This window comes from Heterocephalus glaber, unplaced genomic scaffold (genome assembly GCF_053883595.1).
Source record: "Heterocephalus glaber isolate CG9 unplaced genomic scaffold, H.glaber_assembly_v1.0 deba00000122, whole genome shotgun sequence".
Lineage (NCBI taxonomy): Eukaryota > Metazoa > Chordata > Mammalia > Rodentia > Bathyergidae > Heterocephalus > Heterocephalus glaber.
This window is the reverse complement of record NW_028258138.1, coordinates 5,299,287-5,322,004: the sequence shown is the minus strand read 5'-3', so window position 1 is coordinate 5,322,004 and position 22,718 is coordinate 5,299,287. Positions and strand designations below refer to the sequence as shown.

The 22,718-nt window shown below is 46.8% G+C and overlaps 1 protein-coding gene across 15 annotated transcripts in view; it reads right to left on the bottom strand.

Annotated features, from left to right (window-relative positions):
- Positions 1-985: 985 nt before the first annotated feature.
- Positions 986-22,718, bottom strand: part of Ttc3 (tetratricopeptide repeat domain 3) — a 119,827-nt gene continuing 98,094 nt past the window's right edge. For all 15 annotated transcript variants that reach the window (XM_013071325.3, XM_087212113.1, XM_021256265.2 and 12 more), the window contains 11 exons: positions 19,945-20,084; positions 17,289-17,357; positions 15,979-16,075; positions 14,492-14,586; positions 11,707-11,797; positions 11,119-11,220; positions 8,163-8,485; positions 6,544-6,667; positions 6,299-6,436; positions 3,318-3,410; positions 986-2,430 (listed from right to left, as the gene is read on the bottom strand). In XM_013071325.3, the coding sequence (XP_012926779.1) occupies positions 2,353-2,430; positions 3,318-3,410; positions 6,299-6,436; positions 6,544-6,667; positions 8,163-8,485; positions 11,119-11,220; positions 11,707-11,797; positions 14,492-14,586; positions 15,979-16,075; positions 17,289-17,357; positions 19,945-20,084 (1,350 nt within the window). In that variant the 3' untranslated portion in view covers positions 986-2,352. The remainder of the gene's footprint in view (positions 2,431-3,317; positions 3,411-6,298; positions 6,437-6,543; positions 6,668-8,162; positions 8,486-11,118; positions 11,221-11,706; positions 11,798-14,491; positions 14,587-15,978; positions 16,076-17,288; positions 17,358-19,944; positions 20,085-22,718) is intronic.

Sequence of the window (22,718 nt, the reverse complement as noted above, 5' to 3'; positions counted from 1 at the left end):
TGACCAGCTTGCATTTATCTAGGGTCAATGTGCTAAGTGCTTCACAATTTAGGTAATATTTAAATGACATATGTATTTATTTCATATATAAAATCTTTGCTTCTCCTGAGCCCTTCTCAGCACTTGAGATGACGTTATGTATCTGCTTGCTGCCTGTTCAACTGCAAGCCAGTTTCACGGGCCTCTACCTCCCAACTTCCGCCTCCTGCTGGGTAACGCAGGGCCTGCCTAAACACTGTGAGTCCTCATGCTCAGACGACCCTGCCCTTCCCCATCTGTTTTCCCAGCCCATCTGCAAGCGCCCACACTGATGGACGGGACTCCCCCTCCTTCGCCATCCGCTTCTCCCAAGCTCAGGGGGTTGGAATCGGCTTCTAACCCAGCGCTCAGCTTTGCCTGTGATGCCCGGCCGATGCCCTATGCAGTCTTACCTTACCTTAAAGTGCAGCCACACATGGCCTTCCTGGGATTCCTCTTCAGCTCTGTAATAGATTATTCAGTATTCATAATGTTGATTACACCCGTCAGCAGAGAAAAATAATCTAACATTGAGGACTGGCCACCACTTTACGTTAAACTTAAGTTAAACCGCTTTAAGTTATACCTTACCGTGAATTAAATGCTACCAGATTACTGCAAATTCTTTGAATACACTTGAATAACGAGTAGACAGGTCTTTAACTACCTTCTGTGTCCTTACATGTATTCACAGGAAAAAGATTTCTGAACTTAACCTCAGAGTAAGTTTTCTACTGTCTCTGTGTAAGTGTTCTACTCAAATCCAGACAGACAACCTTGCCCCCTGAGTTTGGCGAGCTCCGTTCTGGGGGAGGGGTCTCGATCCCCGCTCTGACATGCCCCAAGAAGCCGCTCAAGAGTCCTGAGGTGGCACAGCTTCCCCCAGAATGAAGCCGCTTTTAAACACTGGTGCGGCAGAGGCCCCGTTCCCCAGGAGCTGCAGGCAAGGATGACAGTGAAGCACTGGTCTTTGGGGCGCTCTTTATTGAGAATAAGGCAGGTCACACGGCTGGCAGGGAAGCACAGGGCACAATGCACTTGTTGCTACAAACTGGGCCGAGGGACTGGAGCACACACAGCACCCGACTGCCACGAACACACAGGTGAGGCTTAGGAAGGAACCACTGCAGGAGTGCTCGGGAGTAAGGGGCTGCTACGGCCAAGTCACGGGGACATCACGGCTCGCGGGAACACAGGCAGAGGAGGGTGACCCGCTCCGCGCACACACTCGGGACGCCGAGGGGCCGAAGGGGCAGAACACAGCGAGAAACATTTTGTGATCCTTCCTGTTTCAGAGAAATGGAATGTGTTTCTCTACTTAGCACTGTCTTTAGGTCGTTAAAAGATGCACATGTCTTGACAGCTTCTAAAGCATTAGTGTTGCTCTCAGGCCACGGTACAAGACGGCATGCATTACTGTACACGAAGGTCAAACACAGGTGACAAACGGATGCCACGGGGCTGTCAACTGCACAAGTGTCGCGGCTGGCGGTGAGACTGGATGGAAATGGGGACTGGCTCGACACAACACCCACATGTGCCCGGCACCGTGTGGGTCACGAGGCCAGATGCTGCCCGCGAGAACAGCGGAGCCTTCTCAGAGGGAACCCAAAGTGGACGGAGGACGAAGACATAGCCTCGATCTTAAAGGAAAAATGTCTAGGCCAACTCTTTACTAGGAATGTGTTCTCTAACTGATTTTCAAGTTAGATTACTTCTCTGACGAAAAATGAACAGTTTAAAAATCTATGGGGGAAATAAAATGATGAAACAACAAAAGCACTTGGGATTTCACGAAGAGATCCAATCTTTTGGTCTACACCAGCCAATATTTTAACATTAACTACACATTATTAAACTGTGATTTAAGTCCATTTTTAAAAAGCTGAATCTTTGAGGGAAAATATAGGTATGTTTTCAGGAACACTGGATCACACAGAATAATTTAAAGGCTACTAATACAAAAGACTTTTCGCACACAGAAAGGGAAGCGGGGCACTTAGCGAGGTTAGGAACTCTTCCAGGTCAAGGACAGTTCTGAGGCACTGACAATACTTCCCGAGAGAAGCCACCCATGCCTAGGAGCCCTCTGCAGGGGGATGGGTGACACACGCTGCATATGCCACGATGCGGCTATCACTGAAGCATTTACTCAGAGGGAAAATTACTCAACAGCAACACACTGAAGGTTTCCGTTTGGGGCCTTGTGACACGCGATGCCAGAGTCTTCAGATGTCTGCTCTTCGCACGAGAGGAGCCTGGCATCGCCTCAGTTCTGTGCACAGGCCAACCACACGGCGGTGAGGTGGCGCACAGCAGAGAGGCTCTAGGGCCTCACTGCTCTCCCGACGAGAGGGCACCATCACGGCAGGTGGGGCAGCTGCTGTGTCCTTTAAGCCACTGCTTAAAGCACTGAAAAAGAAGGACCCAAGTCAGTCAGTGCCTGCAGGACCACAAGGGGACTTAGTTCCCCTGTGCCGCTGGACCGGACTCGCTGGCAGGCATGGTTACGGCTGCCTCCAACTCTGGGGAGGCCTGTTGCTGCTGATAGTCAGGGACGCTCACGCCAGCAGTGTGGATGAGACCCCAGGAGCAAATAATCCCCCTCCAAAATAAAGTCCATGAATATGTGAGGCTTCGCACCTGGCTTCCCGGGTGGCCTTGCCCAGTTGCCTGCCTTGCAGTGCTAGGTTGGCATCTGTGTGGCCCTGGGGCCTGACACTCAATTCTCAGCCCACGCTTCTGCTGGTCTTGGTCCTGGGTTCTCAAATGTCCCATCAGCCCAAGGGCGCCACAAGGCCCAGTGTGCAGGAGACTGAGGGCCCAGCACAGGACGCCACACCTGAAGGCAGCAACCAGACAGGTGGGACTGCAAGCTTTCTCAGCCCCTTCCAGCGAGAACCGTGTCCCTCTCTCAAGGACCGTGAGCCTGCACGGCAGACACCTGTCGCGTCCTCATGAGGCGGCAGCGGCAGCAGCAGCAGCAGCACAGCCCAGAACCAATGCTCCCAGTGCCTGCAACACCCAGACGCTTAACACCCAATCCGGGAACTGCTCAGGGTCAGGCCCAAGGCACCAACGAGGCTTAGTTCTTGAAATGTTAAACCAATTTCTACACTACACTAAACTGACAAACTGTCTCACCGCTTATCCATTTAGTCATCTAAGAAGTCACTTATCAAGGGACAAACACGGCTTTGACCCTCAGCGGTACAGCCGACGGCTCTGACATTTGGGCGACAGGAAAGTGGTCTCCAAACCCAAGGGACTGTGTAAGGGGAGCTGAAGAGAACGCTTACCCCTTTGTGAAACTTGTGCCCACATTTCAGCGCACACGTATTTTTGGACTTGAACACCTTGCGGCATATTTCACAGGCGCTTGCACCTGGTGCCTGTGGAGACAAAGGAACAATAAAGATTAACCTCTTTACGACAGAAGCTCTTCAGGACCCAGACGCGAATAGCCGTCAAACATGTTTGCCACAAAAGCTGACGAGTTATTTCCAATTACGGCTGAGCAGACTGAAGAAACCTGGTTTTGCTTTCTGTTTTGACACAGGATCTTGTTTTAGAGCTCAACCCGGCCTCTAACTTACGACTCGGCCACCTCAGTAGGGGAAATACAGGTGTGTGCCTGGCTAACAATCTTGTTTTAAAATAGCACTTCTTAAGAAAAAACAAACAGAAAAGATATTTTGAAGTTCAAATTTTTTCAGAGGAAAACTTTTTTATGGTTAACAGATTCCAAGTGAAACATTTGCAATTCCCATTTATCACCTATCATACCTGAAGTGTGGTACTAGTTACAGGTTACAGATTAATCACGAATCCAATTATCTAACACCCACACCACAGACTACAGAGTCCTTAATCCCTGACATAGAAAGCTGGTGGAATGGGACCAATGAATAAAGGCAGATGACAAAACAGTATTAAGTTTTTTTAAAAAGTGCCTACAGAGATGCAGAGAAAAGAATCAGATGAGATGCAGAACTGGTAACAGCTACCCTGGCTAAGTTACCTCTGCTCTTGACTGTTGCCTGAAGTCTCTGTGAACACAAGCCCAAACAAAACAACCCGAGGGCTCAGCGGGGAACACCCATGGGGCAGGGCTGTGTGGTTGGCTTCCAGACCCTGTGTGACAGCAGACCCCAGGCCACCAGCAGAGCTCCGGTGGCTCAGCCCTGGTGCACTCCTGGAAGGTGGGATGCAGCCCCGAAGCAGGGGAGCTCAGGGCCAAGCTACGGCCGATCCCCAACACCGACTGGCCTGGACAGAGACCAGGCAGATGCGGCTGCTCTGTGCTACCAGGACTCAAGGGCCAGGGAAGAGCCGGGTGTGAGGCCCCTCCGACTCCCCCTGCCCCGCTCACAGCTGGGCTTAGGTGCAACAATGCAAAGTCCCCTCGGCTCTTTCCTGAGGTGCAAAGATGGCGCAACACACTTCTCTGGGGTTTTTGGAGACAGGGTCTCCCTCTGAAGTTCAAGCTGGTCTTGAACTCACTATGTAGCCCAGGCCAGACTCAAACTCACGGCAATCCTCCTGCCTCAGCTTCCCGAGTGCTGGGATTGCAGGTATGTGCCACCTGCCTGGCCACAGTATATTTCTAAACCACAATTAAAAAATTGAAATACCCCTTCCAAAGGACATAAAAAGTACTGCCGAAGTATTCAGTTTTGACTAACTGCACACATACCTACAAGAGAGTTTACAAAAATACATACCAATGTGATTACAGTGGTCAGAGTGTAGGCTTTAAATTCACTGTATTGTATTGAGATGGAGTCTACATTGCTTCATTAGCCTCGAACTCAAAATCCTCCTGCCTCAGTCTCCCGAGTGGCTGTGATATAGGTGTGTGCCACTGTGCCTGGCTTTAAGGTTTTTAAATGCCATTTTTATTTGTATTTTCTGTTACAAGCATGTATATTTTTATAATTAAAAAATAAAAAGCTTCGGCCAGGGATTTAGCTCAGTGGTTCCGGCGCCTGCCTCGCAAGGGCAAGGTCCCGAGTTGGATCCCCGGTACCAAAAAAAAAATTAATAAAAATAAAAAAATAAAAAGCTTCTTTTATTTTAAAAAACGGTGTATGGGGGCCGGGGATTTACCTCAGTGGTTTTGCCGCCTGCTGCGCAAGCGCAAGGACCCCAGTTCGATCCCCGGTACCAAAAAACAAAACAAAAAACGATGTATCACCATCAGCTCCCAGTTTGAATATTTTCCTTCCTCATATAACTTGGTAGTTTAAGTAGATAAGCTTTTACCTCTCAGCACCAACATCTCTGGTGAAGCAGGGCTTTGGGTGGCCAATGACAGACACAGGCGTGAGAACGCCCTGAAACCGCAGGAGCCCAGTGGCCCGGGGCACTGGAAAGCCCGGGAGGCCTGGGGCGGGGGCGCTCTCCCACGGAGGCTGGGAGGGCATCCTGGGAGGGCGTGCACAGGGGAGCGCAGGAGCACAAAAGACCAGCTCAGAACGAGCAGCGTCCCGCCCCGTCCCGTCCCGTCCCGCTCGGCCCACGTCCGTGGCGAACGCTGCGCGGTCGGGGCTCTACGCGCTGTGCTCCGCTCCCGCCTCGGCCCTGCGCCTGCGCAGATGGCACCAGAAGGCCCTCGCCAGCCGCGCAGCCCCGGAGGGTGGGGAGGAGCCGCCACAGGCCTCCGGGCGCGGGCGGGCAGATGAGGCCACGGCAGGCATGCTTGTGCCTCGGGCCCCTCCTTAGCATGGAGAGCAGGGCCGAGCCTTCCCAATTCGGATGGCAGGTAAAACAGCATTTCATAAGGTCTGAGTAACTGTGGACAGCTCTTACTGAGAGGCAAATACACAGCTCAAACCGCCGGGCGACGGTGCAGGCAGCGCGCCCCCCAGCGCCCCCCGGGCCCCGCCGCTCCCACCAACAGCCACTGCGCCTCCAGCCCTCGGTGACGGGAAGTGTTTTCCAGCTTGTCAAAGTACAGCACTTGCTACAGAAGACCAACACGTGTGGCCGTCTGCTGAAAACAAGGGCAGAGGCCGGGCTCCGGGAGCGGCCGCCGCCGACCGACCCGGCCCGATCCGGCCCGGCCCGACCTGACCGGTCCCGACCCGGGGGTCCGCCCGCCCTCAGCCCTGCCCCGGGTCCAGGTGTCGGCGCTCAGACAGCAACACCCCGTTTCTCATTTTAGGATCACATAAATCAGGCCTAGGAGGAGAGAAGAGAACGGGGCAAAATCATGCATTAAAAACGGCTTGTCTTGTTCTTCACTAAGAAACAAGGCGCTGTAGTTAGCCACACGTACAGGGACATGTGGTGTTTTCTGAGCCTTGGTGGTCGGCGGCCTGGCAGTCGCTGGGGGTGGACTCCCAGAGGACGTGGTCACAGAAGCAGAAGCGGCAGGGCCGGCGCCGGGTGTCCCTTTGTCCTGTCCGGGATTTGGCTGCAACGGGAGGCGGGAAGGGGCAAGGAAGCGGAGCTCAGTTACACAGGCGCGACCGGCTTCTGTGAGTAACTGAACAAAGGTGACGCGGGACATTTCTGGAATACCTTCTTTTTCTGTTCATCTAGAATGTGCTCCGTCACTCTCTGGACAATTTCATCGATACTCAGCTCTGCAAGCGAGTTCTTGCTCTTGCTTCGAACTTTTTTAATGAAACCAGCAAGCTCAATGCTGAAAGAGAAAGTCAGCAATAAATAACAAAAAAAATCAAATTTTCTACCGCTAAGAAAAACAATGTGCTAATATTAACCTAACAGCTCAATCTGAAAAGCAAAATACACAAAAGTAATTTGTAGACCACAGAACAATAAAAGCCATACATGAAAAGCAGAACTATTTGAATGCATATTACTCAAATTATGAAAATTTCAGTATTATTTTAAAATACTGATTTCCACCAAATTCCAAAGTAACAGTATATCTGCTAGATCTACCTGGGATGCTCATATCCTTACTTTAGGAATCTGGGTTTGTATGGTCTCTAGAAACATCATGGTTCTACACAAAGACATTAAATAAGATACACTGGTTCTCAGAGAAATCAGTAAAATCTCTTTCTTCTCAAGAAGAAACTAGTTTTATAGATTTCCTCCCTTGAAAAAAATCTAACCAACAAAGTTCAAAGCATAACTATTTTGTGAGCATCATTAAATGAGAATTATACCATTAGTCAACAGAACTTGATATTTATACCACTAATATCCCAAATATTTCAGCTTTCAGAAAATTAGGACACATTTATTTGATTTTTTAATCTCTGCCAAATTTAATCAAGACTGCAAACAATTTTATTTGTAGGGTACTTCTGATAATTACAAGTTGGATATTTTTACAACTAGCATAACAGCCCTTTAGAAGATTTACAATGTTTCTCAAACTTAGGACAAAGTATGTCTGTGTGTAGACAAAATATATTTATCTCTAAATGGACAGGGCTCCACTGAGAAATGCAAACCAGTAATTCTGGCCAATCACATTTTAATGATTACTTTAAATTTGAATTACAAAGCCTATAATTAACATTGACTCAGAGAAAAATAACAGGGCAGGTGCAGACTCCGGTGTGCAGACTCCAGGCGCGCCCCCACCCGGACCCTCACCTCTGCCCTCCTGCGGCAGGGCTCAGTAACTACCAGCCCGACTCAGTTCTTCCTGGGGTCACAGGGCCCTCCAGTGTCTACATATCCTAGGTGTGATGGAGCCCAAGATGGTCTTTTCACACTTCTAACATGCTGGGGGCCTGAGCTACAAGGCGCAACTTGCTGCTTTCTTTCTGTATGTGCTTTTCATCCAAAAATGATACAAAACTATTACTTTACAGTTCATTTACTGATTCCATAACAACTAGTACTGGAGCGTGTAAAGATTTTGTCAACATCTTAGCAAACTGCTGGCTTCCAGTGAGTATTACCCAGGGGTCAAGTGTTTTCAATCTAGACACGCACGTTCAAATTTTTGTTTGAGGGCAGAATGTGTAGCTCTTGTCTAGCATGTGCAAGCCTCCGGGTTTCATCCCTAGGCACACACAGATTTCACCACAGTGTTTATAAAATGTGGCACCTGCCTTCTGAGCAGTCCCCACCTCTACCTGGCCATGATCTTACATGACTGGGAAACCTGAGTTCAATGAAGAGTTTAACAGAGTAACGGCTGCTGCATATTGTACCTGGTGTGACATGGGAATATTGCCGACAGGTGCTCGGTAATACTGTTTAGCGGCTTCTTTGGAGACTGGCTGGAATGGGGAGTGCGCTCCGGAGGAACAGGCTGTCCCTCATCTGCTTCGGGGCTCGGTGCTGGCGGAGCTGCCTGGCTGGCCCTCTGGGGCTCTGGCGGTGGAGCCACTTCCGGCTGCCCAGAAGGTGCTGGTGCAGCAGGGGCCTCTCCTGAGCAGTCATCCTGGCCATCCGCCCCGGTCTGGCTGCTTGCAGGAGTCACAGGCACCTGACTCTCAGGGCCTGGACACTCGGGGTCTAACTTGGCACAGACCTGTGAACACGCCACAGAGCCGGAGTTAGACCCCCGAGGGCTTGTAGACAGGGAAGAGGAGGAACCCCAAGGACAGAGACAGATGACTGGATGTGACTGTGATGAAGCACACAGGAAACTTCCATGCAAAGAGCTACATCTGTTTTAAAAGAATTACTGATCACAACTTGCTAGCTGTCAGAACAGAGGCAGATTTGTCATTTCTGAGTAACTCGTAACTTTCTCTGTCGAGTTAGAAAAGCTGCCTGAGTGAGAACATTTCACCTGCCATGGTTCCCTGTGAGCGCCTCACTGCATGCCCCTTCCTGGCTGACTGACGGACAGTGGCCATCCCGGTGTTCCCCAGAGTTGTTGCCACCCCTGAGCCCCAGGGTCGTCTGGCAGTGCCCCCGCCCCCCTCAACATTCTCAGCCAGGCTCCACACCCCTGTTGCCCGAGAGGGCCACTTGTAGTTCTCACCCCCGTCCATCCCCTAAGTGTGGACGCCCCTTTGGCTGTTGCCCGAGGCCCACGTTTCCACTGTATGCTCTCCTCTCCCTGGCCACTGGTCACTGCCCCAAGCCTCAGTGTACCCACTTTCTAGTTCCTTTCCTGGATCCCTATCTGCACATCCTCGTGGGTCATTCCAGGGTGACCCAAACTCAGTGCCTGGTGCAGCCTGGACTCTGTGTCCTGCTCTCGTGGGCAGCGCAGTGTTCACCTCTTCCTCCTCAATGCCTCTCCTGTCTGTCTTCCTCCTGCACTCCTGCTGCCGCACCCTCACCCACACACGGCTCACGGAGCAGGCCAACAAGGGGCCACTGGAAATCTCTCCGTCCTTGTTACCACTTCGCCACACTGCCGGCCAGCTCCTCGGCACAGTTCAGACCTGCTGTCCTTCCCTTACCCTAAACCTTCTGGCTTCCCGGTGGCCTCAGAGGTCACCAAGCTGTTTAACATAGCTTAGTGACCAGGGCTGCCTGGCTCCTGGCCCCAGGGTGGCTCTGCAACCCTTGTTGTCAAGATGAACTTGTTTTAGATCCGAGAACATAGCAAGGCCCCTCTGTCTTCCTAGCTGTTTCTGTTCTCGAAAGCATCACTACCTCCTTCCCTCCCCGGTTCTCCTCCAGGCCGTGTCTCACTGAGACTTCCAACTGGGACTCGAGGCCAGGTACCCTGGGTCTCCAGGGCCCAGCGCTGCTACGGGGCCCTGCAGGGAAACCTGCACTGCCCTCTGCCATAGGTGGCTGTGGGTGCTGTCTTTTCCCAACCCCGCCCGTGTCTAATCTTCATCACCACTAAACACCCAGGGGATGGATGAGGCAGGAACCAGACACGGAGTGAACGGCTTTCAGGGACACTTACTACTCAGGCTCCTGGCACACTGACAGGTCACAGGGGTTTAGATGTGAAAATTCTTTTGAGTATTTATAAAATGATGAAACTAAAATTATAAATCAATAGTAAAATAATCTATGGGATCCAAAGTTTCTTCTCTCCATACCTGCTGTAAGAATTTATGAGAAGTGATCTTTGATTGTGAATAAAACCATATTTCTTACTCAGTCCAACGGAGAGAAAAAGTCCAGATCTCAAAAGAATTATTTACTTAGTTCAAGGTGGCTGCACTTCTTCACCCGTAAGAGATTTAAGACTAGGCTGGCTGGAGGGGCCTGAGTCTAATGGGCTTGGAGGAGGCCAAGGGAGGGCCCGACAGGCTCTCAAGACAGGGCACGAGGCCCAGGGAGGACAGCACTCCAGGCAGAGAAGAGTCCAGGCCACACCTGGAACAGCAGGAAGAAGCAATGAGGTGCCGGGGACAGGCTGCCTCCATCCTTAGGGACCAGTACTGTTCAATGGCATGAAAAACAGGCTGAGACACCTCAAACCAACTCTTTAATAATCTTTAAATTCTTTCAGTCTGATCTTATTTGGCCCTAATTCATCTGTTTACATTTATAGCACATCTGTTCTGTGTTCAAATCTTAGAAATATGTACCCGAGGGCCAGGGATTTAGCTCAGTGGTGCCACCACCTGCTTTGAAAGCACAAGGTCCCAAGTTCAATCCCTGTACCACCCCCCAAAAAAGATTTTCTTTCAAAAAAAAAGAAATAAGTACCCCAGAATTCAACAGTGAGGCCAGGGTCAGCCACACTGTAAAGTCCACAAGATAAAATTAATGGTATTCTTTGCTGTGTTGTGAAGTTTAAAATAAAAAGACATGGTTTGGCAATCACAACTAAACTGCAGTAAAAAATGGTGTGTCAGATCAACAAAGACCCTCCAGCAGTGTTCATCTCTCTTGTAAGACTCTGGTCTTACGTCCCCAAGGACCTAGGAGAGAGCAGAATCCCAGCCGGTGATAACACAGGGCCTGCTGCGCCTGTGCCAGTTCCAGGCCAGGACGCCACACCCCACGCCTGCACCAGCAGCGCAGCGACGGACACAGAGACTCGCAGTGGCTCCGCCAGCCCTGCCTGTGCACACGGTTAGGGTGTTCAGAGCTGGAAGGGCAGCAGGTAGCACAACGATGGCCACAGGAGGGCAACTGCCCCTGCACTCCACCCCATCTGTGGCAGACAATAACAAACTGCTCTGGCCAGGTAAACTGTTTCGTTATGTTTTCTTAGGGGAGAAACGGCAATGGACTTACCACTTTACAGGCAGGAAATGAAAGCTCAGAAACTCGCACTTGAGGAAGTTCTCGGAGCCGAGATCCATTTCTAATTGCCCTAATTTGGTCTTCAAACTGAGACTGTGGGCAGAAGAGAAAATGTGAAGTTTTCCTAACATTTCATGGGAAAACTATAATTTTTCAGTTAATTCTTTTTTCTTACTATGCATTACAAATGGTCAAGAAGTTTCTAAGAAACATTAACTAAGATGCAAGGCATGAAGACAATTATTTCTTATAAGGAAAGAGGTTCAAAATAAGACCTCATTCGTCAGAATATTGTAAAGCTTTATCAGATATAACTTCGCTAATCTTCCCACTCAGAGGCAAAGTCTAAGATAACACTCCTTCTAAAGAGGTAATGGGGATCAAACCCAGGCCATCACCTTGCTAGGGAGAGCATGTCTACCACGGGGCTACATCCCAGCCCCAGGGCAACTACTTACTTAAGAACATGTCATTGGTTTCTTGAAAAATTCCTAATGATTTCAACAAAATTTATGACATTAGTTTTCTGAGAACTATCATAAAGATTTTGACAGAATTATGACGTATTTTATCGCTTACCTCTGCTTTTGTAATTTCTTTTGCAACAGTAGAAATAAATGATTCCCATGAATGTATATCAGATTCCTTGTTGGGATATGCTGCAGAATCACTGAAAAGGCATAAAAATATGAAACTGCTTAATATTAACTGTAGAAATTTAAAAATTAAAAGCATGTGAATGTAAGTGAACACAAACAGGAATTTCATTTCACACACACTCCAATACAATTATTATTTTTAAAGGGCCGTGTATTTCAGCCTGACACGGTGGCAGACGCCTTAATCCCAGGACTTAGGGAGGCTGAGGCAGGTGATCACAAGTTCAAACCCTGGTTGGGCACGTGGTGACTTAGAGAGACCTCATCTCAAAAAAGAAACAAAAACACCAGGTCTCTTTGTAGGTCAGGCTGGCCTTTAACCTGCGGCGGTCTTCCTGCCTTAGCCAAAAGGGCTGCAGCTCAGTGGGAAGGCCCTGGGTTCAGTTCCCAGAACTTGGGTTGTGGGGTGGGGTGGGCATGTTTCTGTATTTTGCAGACTTGCTAGTAGAGTCACTTTGGAAAAACCTTAATTACTGACATAATAACAACAAGCCTTAAACTGGTGGCCAGAAAAAAATGTTCTCATGAATTTTAATTTCTTCCCTCAAATCTGATCATTCTTCATTTCACATCTTGATACCCTCACCTATAGTCTGTCTGCATTTAAAATTTTTCTTTAAAAATGACAGCCAAGAACACTCAAATCTTTTCAGGAAGACCTAAACTAAACCCCCACTTTACTAGGAAACTAAAGGATGGGGCCCAACAGACCAAGATGAATTTATGGCCTCAGCGCTTCGTCGGTCTGGTGTGTGGAAAGTGACAAATAAGTTCTGAAAAGATCAGTAACATCAATCTGTGATCTTGTTAGTTCTCCTCACACAGATTAAAGAAGTCCCAGAATGTTTATTTTGGTACCAGGGATTGAACTCGGGACCTTGTGCTTGTGGGGCAGGCGGAGGAACCACTGAGCTAAATCCCTGGCCCCAGAATGTTTCGTCTAAGTCTTGTTTTTTTAAATTTTTTATTTCATTAGGACATAGATGCGGTTCGCAATCATCTTGGGAGTGGTTATTTGTACATACCACAGCTTGTTTCTTTTTTTATCCCCCCACCTCCAATTCCCCTATCGCTTTTCGTTCCTGTTGATATTATCAACCTTAGCTCATGTTACGGCATATCATGTTTACCCTGATTGTTATTAGGGTCCTGCACACGGCCTTTCTTTATTCTACTTACTTCCCCTTCCCCTCCTCCTCACTCCTCGTGCTTTTCCCCTTGTCTTGTCTCTTGCTGTCCTGGCATGAAAAGGCAGAGGATGCGCAGCATCCCTAAGAAATAATCTCCGTAATACTACAAGATCTGATAGAAGGAAGCAAACCACGGCACCGAATGAGGTCTGAGGCAACTGTTTCCCAGGAAGTGGCCGATGGCAAGTTCCTTATTAACAGAGGCATCTGAGCACGGCTTGGTCTCAGCCTCAGCAGTACTAGCCCTGTGATCTGAATCCGCATACCCATTTACCTTTCAACACATTTTCTAGTGAAAAAAAATGAGATCTTGAAAATGAAGAAAAAGGACAATACTAAAACTTTTCCCAAGCCGGGCATGCTGGCGCATGCCTGTGATCCCAGGACTCAGGAGGCTGAGGCAGGAGGATTGTCCTGAGTTTAAGGCCAGCCTGGGCTACACAGTGAGTTCAAGGCTAGCCTACATAGAGAGACCTTGTCTCAGGAAAAAAAACCCCACACACACAAAAACAAAAAACAAAACAAAACTTTTCCCATAACCCACACAATCTCTAGTTCAACTCTGAAGGTTTGAAATCTGAATAAAAAAATAAGCACTAGGAAGAATGAAAAAGCTGGGAGTAAAATGTAAAACCTGTGTGTAGAACATGATAAAGGGACCCGAAGAAAGGCAGTCCTATGTGTGAAAAGCCACACAGGGCTGGGGGTGTAGCTCAGGGGTAGAGCTTATGTAGCATGCTCAAGGCCCTGCGTTCTATCCCCAGTGCCGTAAAAACAAGCAAACAAAAAGCCACACAGGGAAGTGCTAAGTGCCAGGCTGCAGAAGACCCTCTAGGATTCCCAGCTAAACCTTATACTAGAAACAAAGCAAAACAATCAAAACAGGTAAAGATTATGAAGAGTTGAAAAAAATCTAACACGTGATATTCCTTCATAGTAACATTCCCATATTCTGCAACTGAAACTGTTAAATAAATTACTATGGAAAGAATGGGGCAAAAATTTTAAGAGCCTTGAAAATATCATCTTTGTTTCAGAATTTTTTTTTGCATGGAAATGACTAATAATGTGCATAATGACTTAACTATAAGGCTGCTTGCTATAGTGCAGCTTATATTAACAAAAATCTGCAAATAAGTAAACTATCCCACCTCAACGGTGTTTGATAAATCATGTTCGTAGGCTAGAATACACTCAACCTTTCAAAATCAGGTTGAAGAACTATAATTACCAATATGAAGAAAATTTCCAATATACTAGTGAAAAAAAGGTATAAACTTTCATTTTTCCCAAATAATGAATTTATTCCAAAGTCTTAACTAGTTATATGTTCATTTAGAATTACGAATCATTTTCTAACTCATTTTTGTTTGTATGCTTTTTTTTACAACTGAACATGTTGTAAAACTATCAAAAATAAAATGGTCCTAGTATTTAACAAAAGAGTTGTTTTCAGGTGCTTCTATCCCTGTTTCCTAAGAGCGATTCAGAAGTACACGCGGGAGGCCACACCACCTGCTCATGAGGTGCTTCAGGTAGGCTTCAGCTTTGGATGCCATGGTCTGTAGCTTATATATTTCACCTTCCTTCCAGTTCTCAAGCACAGATACCTGCCAACAGATCAGATGACGTTTAAGCATTTCACGAAACCTGAAACTATTTTAAGGGTTAAAATGGAAACAATCCAAACCACTTTCCAGTTTCTCCTTAAATGAGTTATGATGACAAGATCACCAGAACTTGATGTCATAACTTCTTCCAGGTGAACACAAATGAAAATGTTAGGGTTTGAAAACAGTGTAATAAAAGTACACGAAGGCCATACAACTTGGAACCCTTCTCACAGGCATGACTGCACATGGCTTTCTGCTTACAATGCACACAAGCACAGCCGGGTGAACAATGTGCACACCGGGGCCTGCCGGGGCCTGCAGAGTGAGCTGGGCAGCATGCTGTGATCAGAAAGCCTCTATCCACGGAGCTGCTCTCAGCGCTAACAGCCATGCTTCAGGGCCCCTGGTTTCCCACAAGTCAACGCCATGTCTGTAAGAATTACTGCAGGAAATGTAGAATAGCCTTGTTTTAACACATTCCCGAGGCCCCAAATATAACACATTCAAATCCAACTGTGAACATGTTAATCCCAGTGTCAGTAACCTCGAGGGGCCCTCCAGGCAAACCTACTTGGCAGGTGGAGGTAAATGTGAACTGCACTACGTCAGGAGTACAGGTGTGGAGAAGGGGCCTCGAAGTCTGCACACTTTGGCTCTATTCCCCTTCCTTCTCTTAGAAGTGCCACATGGCCCAATTCAGTGGAAAACCCTAATGTTTGCAGACTGCATAAGTTAACTCTTTTCTTATTTCCCTTGAACAATTACAGACACGTTTACCAATAAATACCATTTGCTTTCTCAGCCAGGAAAACATAGACACCATGTTTTAGAAATAGAGAAAAAGCCAGACATCATTTTCATTTTTGTCTCAGTACTTTTTCAAACATGGGTATGTATTTTTCTAGGGGGAGAGCAGAGTATATATTTAACAAGTGGGGTATTTTTATTTGCTTTTCAAGGATTGGCAAATGTTTTAGGTTTACTACTTCATGGCACACAACTGATTAAATAAGATAGAACTATGCAAAATGTATAGTATGAGAAATAACTGACTTATACTATTAACCTCTTTCTTTCTTTTTTTTTTTTCTTTTGGTACGGGGGATCAAACTTGGATCCTTGGGCTTGTGCAGCAGGCAGCAAAACCATTGAGCTAAATCCTCGGCCCCTGACTTATACTATTAAATAAGGAAAGCAGGTTACAAAATTTGGTATATATTGAGTGCCTCTATGTAACAACATGAAAGGTATATTTTAGGATGGTAGGGTATCCCTGATCCCTCACCCTTTGCAATAACATTGCTACCGTCATATGTAATTAAAGAAACAAAAGCAAACAAATGGCCTTACGCCATATCTACTGGTCACCAAGTGTCATGCAGGTCTCACCTCTGCAATCAGAGCCCTTTGGTGACTCTCTTCATAATGTTCTCTCCCCTTTTTTATACCATCTTCTATTTTCATTCTCTCATCTGTAAATGTGTTACTGCGAAAGTTAAAAGAAAAAAAAATAACTGAAAACAAATCCAGCCAGGGAGAGTACAAGGCTTCAAGCCAGGTCAGCTTTGAGATCACGATGCCATGACATCGGCTATTCTAGTGGATAACAGGACACACAATGCTCACGCGTGCTCTCCGTGCTTTACAAATGGTCAGAGGAAGATACAAAATCCATGGGGAGTACTCGGAGGGCTGCTGAGAAACAGGTGAGGGCCCCGTACCAGATCGCAGATTTTAGGAGGGTAGGTGGAATGCAATGTGGTTATCTTGATCAGACTTTATAAACTAACCCTCATCGTTTGAGCCAGAAATTCTATACTGACACATATCACCAGGAAACGATCCAAAGGAAAAAAGTGATCTGTCCAAAGTTATTCACAGTTTTAATTATTTTGTTTTGTTTTGTCTTCAGATAATGTCTTCCCAGGCTGACCTCAAACTCGCAGTCCTCATCCTGCCCTCAGCCTCCCCAGTGCTGGGATTACGGTGTGCACCACCATGCCCAGCTCATGGTCATACTTTGAAAATAGGTACAAAATGGAAACAAAACAAAATGTCCAATAAAGGGGTAGCTAAAAAAAGAAGGCCATGGACCAGGAGGAGAATGGAAATATATGTGTAGAACAATATTAAATGAGAAAAGCAAAATGCAACTGCTTACTATTGGTACGTAAATATATAACGTCCATTAATGAAGATTAAAAGGAAACTTTACAGGCCTGTAATAAAAGTCCTTAATGAAACAATAATTACACAGCAACAAGCACAACAAACTACCATTCTATAGTTGTGACTAACACTTAGGGAACACAGAAGTTTCTGGGGTTTTTTTGGGGCAGTGATTGATGGGAAAGGAACCCACGCTGGCCCCTGCACGCTGCCAGGCAAGTGCTGTGCCCTGAGCTACATGCCTTCCAGCCCAAGAGGAAACTTTTCAAGCACATTTTTAGTTTCAAGTTAATTCAGGAAAATAAAAGAAATAATTGACAATAGATTCAGGAGATTTTACACAGACAATGGGAAATAAAAGCAGAAACAGCAAAATTAAAATGCTTAAATATAAATATTAGTTTAAAATGAAATAAAATAGATGTATAATTATTTAAAAGAAACAAGCAAAAATATATTTAGACGGCTAGTGTGCTTATCTCTGGTTGTAACAGTGTAAAATGTTAAAAGTAAATTTAAGCTTAATTTGCCTGTGTTCAGAGGACTGCTCCAGATGTAACTCATATTCCTTATCCATTCCATCATTTTTCTGGGTAGACCTATAAAAACACAGTCATCAAGTTTAATTGATGCTCAGATTTTTCCAACACAACTCTACACAGTAAATCGCACCCACACCCATACAAACATTTCCCCTCAGCACTGGGGATCGAACTCAGGAGTTTGTGCCCGCCAGGCAGGCGCCGCACCGCTGAGCTAAATCCACTGAGCTACATCCCCGGCCCCATACTAGCATTTCTTGAGTATGCTACGTCTCTACATTTTGTTTCATTTCTATATCTCATAAAAACAGGAGACTCTTCCTTTAACCCCTGGAGGCAGCCAGCTTTGCTGCACACCAAGCCATGTGCTCACGGGCCACCCCACCCCGGTGGGGAAGGGAAGCCCGGATGCCTTCCACACACACAGTGGCAGGGCCATGCGTGTAGGCAGCTCTCTCGTTCAAAGAACATGTGGCTGTGTGAAAATGGAAGCAGTCTCTGGCTCTTCAGTAAGTGAAACGAGACGCGCCCGCATTCGCCTGTCTGCCTCAGCCCTCCAGGACACAGGCCCCTGCTGTGAGCAAGGGCAGTGGCGGGCAGGGTCAGCCCCTTCTTTCCAGTCACCCTCATGCGCCTGTGTAGTCACACTACCTACCAAGCCCAGACACAGGCCCTCGGGACGACTACTGCACTCCTCCGGTACAGGGCTTCCTCCCTCCCCAAAACCTCACCACTGCCGCGGAACTCTGCCATCTTTCACAGACACCTGTGGCTAGTGCCACTGCCCCAATCACGAGTTAAACTTTAAGGGCCAGGGATTTAGCTCAGTGGTTCTGCTGCCTGCCTTGCAAGCACAAGGTCCTGAGTTCGATCCCCAGTACCAAAAAAAAACAAACCCAAATGAGTTAAACTTTAAGTCCTAGCCTTTTTCCAATGAGTAAGTGAGACCAGACGTGTAGACATCAACCAAATCCAATGAAATCATTCCTCATACCCTTGTGCATGTCTAAGAAAGGGATCCAAAAAGATCTTGAGGTTTTACTTCAAAAAATCTGAACATAAAAAATTCAGTTTTAAAGTGTTTCTTCATAAAGCAGAGAGGAAGAAGGATAGAGAAACTTACGGCTTATCTTTAAGGTGTGACAGAAAAGGCAAAGAAATATTAAAGTGAAAAATAGTAACAAAAAGCTATTCCACAGGGAAAACAGCTGATTTTTATGCTATTACAGAGAAAAGTTTTCTTTATTACAGCCTGGTTAATTTCGTCTAGTGATAGCTGAATTTTTGTCTATGTCTGACATGAACACATAAAAATATAAGATATACAAATATTTCCACTCTTTTTTCACGGTATGAGGGATTGAATACATAACGCTGCACTATATCCTCAAGCCCTTTCGTATTTTTCATTTTGAGACAGGGTCTCAGTTGGTGAGTGGTCCAGGCTGGGCTCAAAGTTGGGATCTTCCTGTCTCAACCTCTTAAAGTGGCGGGGTTATAAGCCTGTGTCACCACACCTTCAATAACATCATCTACATCTACAACGATTCAGAGCTTTACAGACACTGCTGTTTTCATAAATGTGCTCTACTAATAAAACTTCTTTGGCCACAATCCAAATGGCATGACAAGCCGGGTGTGGTGGCATGTACCTCTACCTCCAGCTACATGGGAGGCCAAGGCAGAAGGACCTCAAGTCCCAGTTCTCTGAGTGCTGGGATTCCAGGCCGGCCGGACCATCCTCCCCTTCTTCATGCTGCTGAATCTGAGCAAGCCTGAGAGTTGCACTAGCTGAACGTGCCAGGAGTGATGCTAGGACAGCTCTGAGCCTGAATCTTCGGCAGGGCTGCACCTCTGGGAATCCTTAACCATCCCAAATCTGGCTACCATGTTGGAGGCCTCCCGGTAGGACCATGTAGAGAAAAGCTGAAGAGGCTACAAGGGATGAGAGCTGTGGAACCTAACGGGCAGGAAGAGGCTGAGCTATGCCAGATCAGCACCTGGGGGACGGCTGCCCAGGGCAGCAGCAGAACCCAGCCCGGCCCGGCCCACACGACTGTGAGCAAGGGAAACAGCTTCACTCTGGCCCCAGAGTGCAGATGTTGTCACCCGGGGCAGATGACAACAGGCTGAGGAACCACGTGGCATAACACCATCTGGAGCAGAAGTTAGGAGAGGATCAGAGGGGCCCATGGGACAACTACACCTAGGTCTGGGTGGATGAGCCACTCTTCACTTTATAAGACCCAATTTTAATAATTTAAAGATTTAGATCAAAGTATAAATAAAACACCTTAGATCTACACTCAACCCATTTATTTTACCAATAAGGAAAAGAAGGTAAAAGGTTATGTTCACAGTGAGTGGTGGTGTTCAAATCAGAAAGAAACCAGCCCCTTGTGGTCTCCCAGGCCAGGCTACTCCCCCTTCGATGTGATTTATCTGAAAATCGCTAGGTTTAGAAACAGTTTTAGGTGAGGTACTCAGCAGATGCTTTTTAAAATGAGACAGAAACAATGGAAAAGCTTTATCTATCAATTTTTACTTGACACAATTTGAAATTAACTCTAAGAAATATGGAAAGAGCCACAAAACCCCAGAATATTAAAAAAATAAAAATGACTGTCTTTTAATTGTCACTTACATTTCATTGGCATTCAAAACCTTTTTAATTTTCTTCTTCATTGCTTTTAGTCTGTCTTGGATTTCTTTTTTCTCTTGTTCCCATTTTTTAAATTCTCTTTCCAAATCTTGGATGAACCAATCTAATTCTGTCTCTGAGATCTAAAAAAAAAATTTTTATGAAGTATTTGAATAAATGGCAAGATTTACTTTAAAAACAAAACCAAACCTGAAAGACCAGAGTGGCGACAGCATCTCAGCTGTCACAGCGGTCGAGTTTGGGAGCACAGGTCCGTGAGCTGGTGCCCCGTGGTACACCTGCCCCGGGCTGCAGAGTCAGCCGGCACAGCCACATGCCAAGCACCATGTACACTGGGCCACAGGAAGCCACTCAGAACCACTAGGCATCTAGGCACTCACACTTCACCCATACCACACACCACCCGCATCCAGAGGGGCCTGAAACATGTTTTAGTTGCCAAGTCCTGTACATTTTGTTTGTTTTAAAAAATATAAATGCGATTCCTCTGGATGCTCAAACGCATCCGGGGTGAATGCCCACCAGGGTTTTGGGCAGTATGACATAGAAGTGAATCTCCTCTCCATGCCTTAGGAGGGTGGGGCTCAATGCCACTGGACACCCTGTCCCTGTGGTCAGCTTGGTTCTGCAGTTGCTGCTTTCCGAAATGCCCCAACTTACAAATGCTCTGAAAGTTCTAGGTCTTTTTTGAAGCACCATCCAGTCAGTGGTAGCCAGGGGTGTGGGCAGGGCACATGGTTATTAGAAATCCCAGCAGTCACTTATAAGGAAAATGTCCTCATATATTAGTATTTCTAATGATTAAACGTGAACCAGATAATCAGAACACTGTTTACAAGAAACAACTAACAGCAACATGTTAAGAAGTCTCCGGTTCGAGATCCCATGGTCACCAATGGCCACTGAAGGAAATTCTCACTCCTGTCTGCTCTGGGGCGCTCGTCTGGCATCCCTGGGCCACAATGAGCAAAGAGGAATTGTTCTGGGCTGCATATAAAATAAATATATACCAGTAATGAACTTCCTTTTTAATATTTTAACTTACTAAATTATTTTGCTAAATAACACAAGCCCAAATTTAGTATTTAAGTAAGGAAGCTTAAGTAGGCGCACTGCCACATGGGGAGGTTGACACACTAGCAACAGTAACTGGTGCATCTGACTTGCCAGTTGCACAAGTGCAGGCGACAGCTGATTCAGGTGGCTTTGATTCGGCTGTTTGGCAGGTGCAGGAGGTGGAGGTAGTGTTGCACTGCGTCCTCTCCTACAGAGCGTGCCTTTGTCATCGACAAGAGTCTAAGCTCAAGATCGCACAATCAAGTCATGAAAAAAAAAATCACTGGAAATCAATAATAATATTAAAAATCTAAATCTTGTGGGGCCACATTCCTAGCTGTCTGGGGCCATGTTGCCCAGCGGGGTGGACATTCTGCTGCTCTAGGGAAAGCTGCAACTTTCCCTTCCTGACAGGTTTGCTGTAGCTTTAACTTCCTGCTTAGGTTCAAACACAGCTAGGTTACTGAGGACAAGGGTTCCACTACAGAAACACAGGGCCTTGCTCCAAGAAAAGACAGTGCACCCAAAGTCAACCTGCTGGGCCTCCACGGGACCTCAAGTCAAAAGCGGTACCAACGTAGAGGCCATTTCTCCTCCTTTAGCTGTAGACACCGAGACTGAATGTGCCTGGGAAGCAGAGCTGCTAACCAGTCCTGCTCCTTTCCGACTTCCGAGTCTCACTGCAGGGGCAGGGTGACTTGGGGCTGTGAAAGGCAGAGACCTCCTGTCCTGGGGCAGGCAGCAGGGGCTCAGCAGTGTTCAGTGACACTCAGCCTGGAGGTGGGTCCTGCCTGCATTTTCCGTGCTGGTTCTGAATGTGTCAAGTCATTACTGTGACCTAGGCGACTCCCGAGCCTCTCTATTTACAGACCTGGCACTGCACCTGGCTCAGTTCTGGGACTAGGACCAATGTCGATTTGCTGGTCTTGCTACCGGCAGCCAAGCCAACTGCGCTTCTCACCTGTCCCGTTTCCACTCAGGGCCCATGATCTCACCTCGGGCCTGGCTCTTGGCTGGAAGAGGAGGTGCAGCCTAAGGTTATGCTGGGGCATGAGAACCTACTTGGCAACAAGTTCCTCAGGGAGGTCAGGTACAAAAGGCATAAAGTATTACAAACACACGCATGTGCCCAGACTCAGCTCAGGCAGTAAAAATACGATGTGAGTTCATTTGCTGTTTATACCACACACCCTTTAATCACATAGCTGCTACATGAATAATAAAGAAATGACCACTGCTAAGTCCTATCTGCTTTTGAGTGGACAGAAACCAAGGGATTCAGGTTGGCAATTTATCCTGATACCAAACAGGTACACATCTCACCAGGGAAGTCTAAAGATGTGCCAAGCCTATACTCTGAGGGGCTAAAGAATCGTCCCATTAAAACCTGGACTGACTACACCAGAGTACAGCCACATGTGGTGTGATAAAAAAATCCAGTGTATTTGATCCCCAGTACCAAAAAAACAAAAAACAGAACAAAAAAAATCCAGTGTAACTTTAAATTTAAAAAAATTTATTAGAGGGACAGGAATGTAGCTTAGTGGTGCCATGCCTGCCTGGCAAGTGCAAGGTCCTGAGTTCAATTCCCGGTACCGGAAAAAAAATTTATTACAGTAAAAAATACAATGCATTAATCTCCCTCAAAATACTCCCCTTTGCTCTGAACACTTTTGACCTATTGTTCTTGCCACATTCTG